This window comes from Chiloscyllium plagiosum, unplaced genomic scaffold (genome assembly GCF_037043375.1).
Source record: "Chiloscyllium plagiosum isolate Xiang-an unplaced genomic scaffold, Cpla_swu_hap1 HiC_scaffold_16, whole genome shotgun sequence".
Taxonomy (NCBI): Eukaryota; Metazoa; Chordata; class Chondrichthyes; order Orectolobiformes; family Hemiscylliidae; genus Chiloscyllium; species Chiloscyllium plagiosum.
The window spans coordinates 78,454,912-78,457,582 of NW_028270154.1; the positions used below are offsets into that span (position 1 = coordinate 78,454,912).

General features: G+C 60.7%; 1 protein-coding gene across 1 annotated transcript; it reads left to right on the top strand.

Moving 5' to 3' along the window:
• The first annotated feature begins 238 nt into the window (after nt 1-238).
• Nucleotides 239-2,452, top strand: LOC122556857 (G protein-coupled receptor 151). The gene has a single exon (XM_043704112.2). It carries the CDS (start codon nt 254-256, stop codon nt 1,502-1,504), a length of 1,251 nt encoding a protein of 416 aa, XP_043560047.2. The 5' UTR covers nt 239-253; the 3' UTR covers nt 1,505-2,452.
• Nucleotides 2,453-2,671: the final 219 nt, after the last annotated feature.

Sequence of the window (2,671 nt, forward strand, 5' to 3'; positions counted from 1 at the left end):
AAGATAATGCATGATTGATGAAGGAGGTAGGTGTTCGAGTGCATGTTAATTGGACCCCTGAAGCCGCAGCGTATTTATGAGATGTCCCTCGGCGTGTGGAAGGAGTTGGCTGTGGTCGCTTGTCACTCGCTCCCCCGGCTGTAGCGGGGGGCAGTGACAGTGCTCCTGCCTCTGAGACAGGAGACCCACCGAGAGTTCAGGAGACCCCTTTCTGGTTGGGAGCGGGGGTGGGAGGGGGGGCGGGGGTTGGGGAATGGAGCGAGTGGCGCTGCGCCTGGCGAACGGTAGCGGGGACGGGCTGCGCCTGGCCGGCGGCTCTCTGCCCATCGAGTCGCGGGGTGTGAGGCTGGCGCTGCCGGTCACGGTGGCAGCGATCTGCGCGCTCGGGCTGGCCGGCCACGGGCTGCTGCTGGCCGTGCTGCTGGCTCACGCCCGCAGGGGCCGCTCCTCGCTGGCGCACGGGCTGCTGGCGAGCCTGGGCGCCGCCGACCTGCTGCTGCTGCTGCTGTGCGCCCCCCTGCGGGCCGCCGCCTGGTCGCGCCCCTCCTGGCAGCTCGGCCGCCTGGCGTGCCGCGCCTCGGACTGGCTCCTGCACGGCTGCCTGGCCGCCAGAGCGCTGAGCGGGGCGGCGCTGGCCTGGGCCGGCCTGGCTCATGTCAGCCGGAGCCCGCGGGCATCCCCGGCGCGGCGCTGGAGGCTGGCCGCTCTGCTGCTCGGCCTCTGGGCGCTCGCCTTCAGCCTGCCCGCGCCGCGCTGGGTCTACTCCGGGCTCCTCCTGCAGGCGCACGGCCGGCGGCTCTGCGTCGCCCACCCGCCCCCTGGCGGCTCCTTCGCCGCTGTCTACGCCCAGCTCTACCCGCTGCTGGCGTACGGCGCGCCGGTGCTGTGCAGCCTGAGCTTCCACTGCCGCGCTCTGCGCAGGTGGCGCCCGCGGCACAGCGGCACCCCGGCGGCGGGCGCCGCGCACCCCAAGCTGCGGAACCAGCGGCGCGGCCGGCGCCTGGTGGCGCTCTCCGGCTCCCTGAGCCTGGCGTTCGCCGCCCTCTGCGCCCCGGAGTGGGCCGCCTGGCTTTGGCTGAGGCTGCGCCCGGCCGCTCCGCCCGTCGCGCTCGCCCTGCCCGCCCAGCTGCTGCTGTTCGTCCTGGCCGCTCTCGACCCGCTGCTGTTCGCCGCCCTCTCCGGCGAGTTCCGGGAGGAGTTCCCCGCCCTCTGGAAGAGGCTGGCCTCCTGCCGCGGGTGCCGCCGGTCGATCCCCGGGCCCCGGGAGTGCAGGGGGTCCGGGGACCCGAGACAACCCCCCGACCCCCACCCCCGGCCCCGGCAAGAGGAGAAGTCCGTCCAAGTGCCCGAGCCTGACCAGGAGAGCCCGGCGAGCAAGCCGGCCAACCTGGTCCTCACCGACATGGAGCAGTTCTGGCACGACCGGCAGAACACCCCCGCCGCTGCACAGGAAGATCCCATTCCCTGGGAGCACCAAGGCGAGACGCCTTGCCCCGAGATGTGATTGAAGCTGGTGTGCGGGGAAGGGAGAGAGACAGACAGAGAGAGAGAGGACTTTCGTTTCATCTCGATGTGATTTTTCCGAAGCTCGGTTTGACGGCATTTGGCCAGGACTCCCCGGACTGGGACTGATCAATTTTAACCGCGTTGGTGCGGCGGTACACCTCTTTGTTCCAGTGTCGATCCAACAAGAAATGCTGGAATTATCGCCATCCCCGAGCTGTTTGCAGTCTGAAACGTCTCCGAATCAATTGGCTGCAGACCATCAGGGGATCCGGGTGGACGGCGGGAGTCTAGATGGGCTGAATGTCCTTTGGCTGTTTCGAGTGCAACGCGAGTGAGGGGTATTGGTCATTAGGAGCTGTGGAAACGCGGAGCTCTTGATTTTAACACCACCCTGTGTAAATACCTGTTGGAATGAATTGGATTTTGTTGTGAAAGTTAAATTCAGCTGGCGTGTTGTCGTTCGGTGTTTTATTTTCTGTAGAATTTGTGCAAAACGGCTTTTTGCAACAACGGGTGAAAGTTATCGTGGTGAGCGCGGTGGGTCCTCGCCAGCGTCACTGAATTATTTCTGAACGCATTCTTCCCTTTTAGCAATCCGTCTGTATTTTTTAACCTGCCCAGTGTATGGATACGGGTTTCTATGTCAGTGTCTGGAATTTCTCAACCGGTCTGAAAAGTCCTTTGTATTTTGGTAATTTTAAATGGATGTGCTGAAGATGCAACTGTCCAGTAAAGGTCATTGTATGAATTGAGTTCCACTTTTTGTATAAGAATAGTTTCTGTCCGGATTATAACATCATTGACGATGATTTATTGAATTTTAATGTTGCCGAATAAGAAGCGATGTTTAATTGTAATTGTTTTGGCTCAGTGTCCGCGGTCCTGAAGTGTAAATATACATTATTTGTTGATACTTGTTGCATAATAAATAGGTTTACAAAACGTTTATGCGATTATGTTACCTCCTCGATTTCAGAACGTTCCCCCCCCCCCCCCCCCCCGCAATAATAACAACCACACACCAGCAGGTAAGGGTCTCCACAACTCGTAAAAGACACAGATTAGCGATAAAGTATTCGAGGTATTCCTCGAACGCAGACCTTCAGCAGACAAAACTAGTATTTTTCGTTATGGTACGAGAATTGCGATTTTGCTACTTGTCATG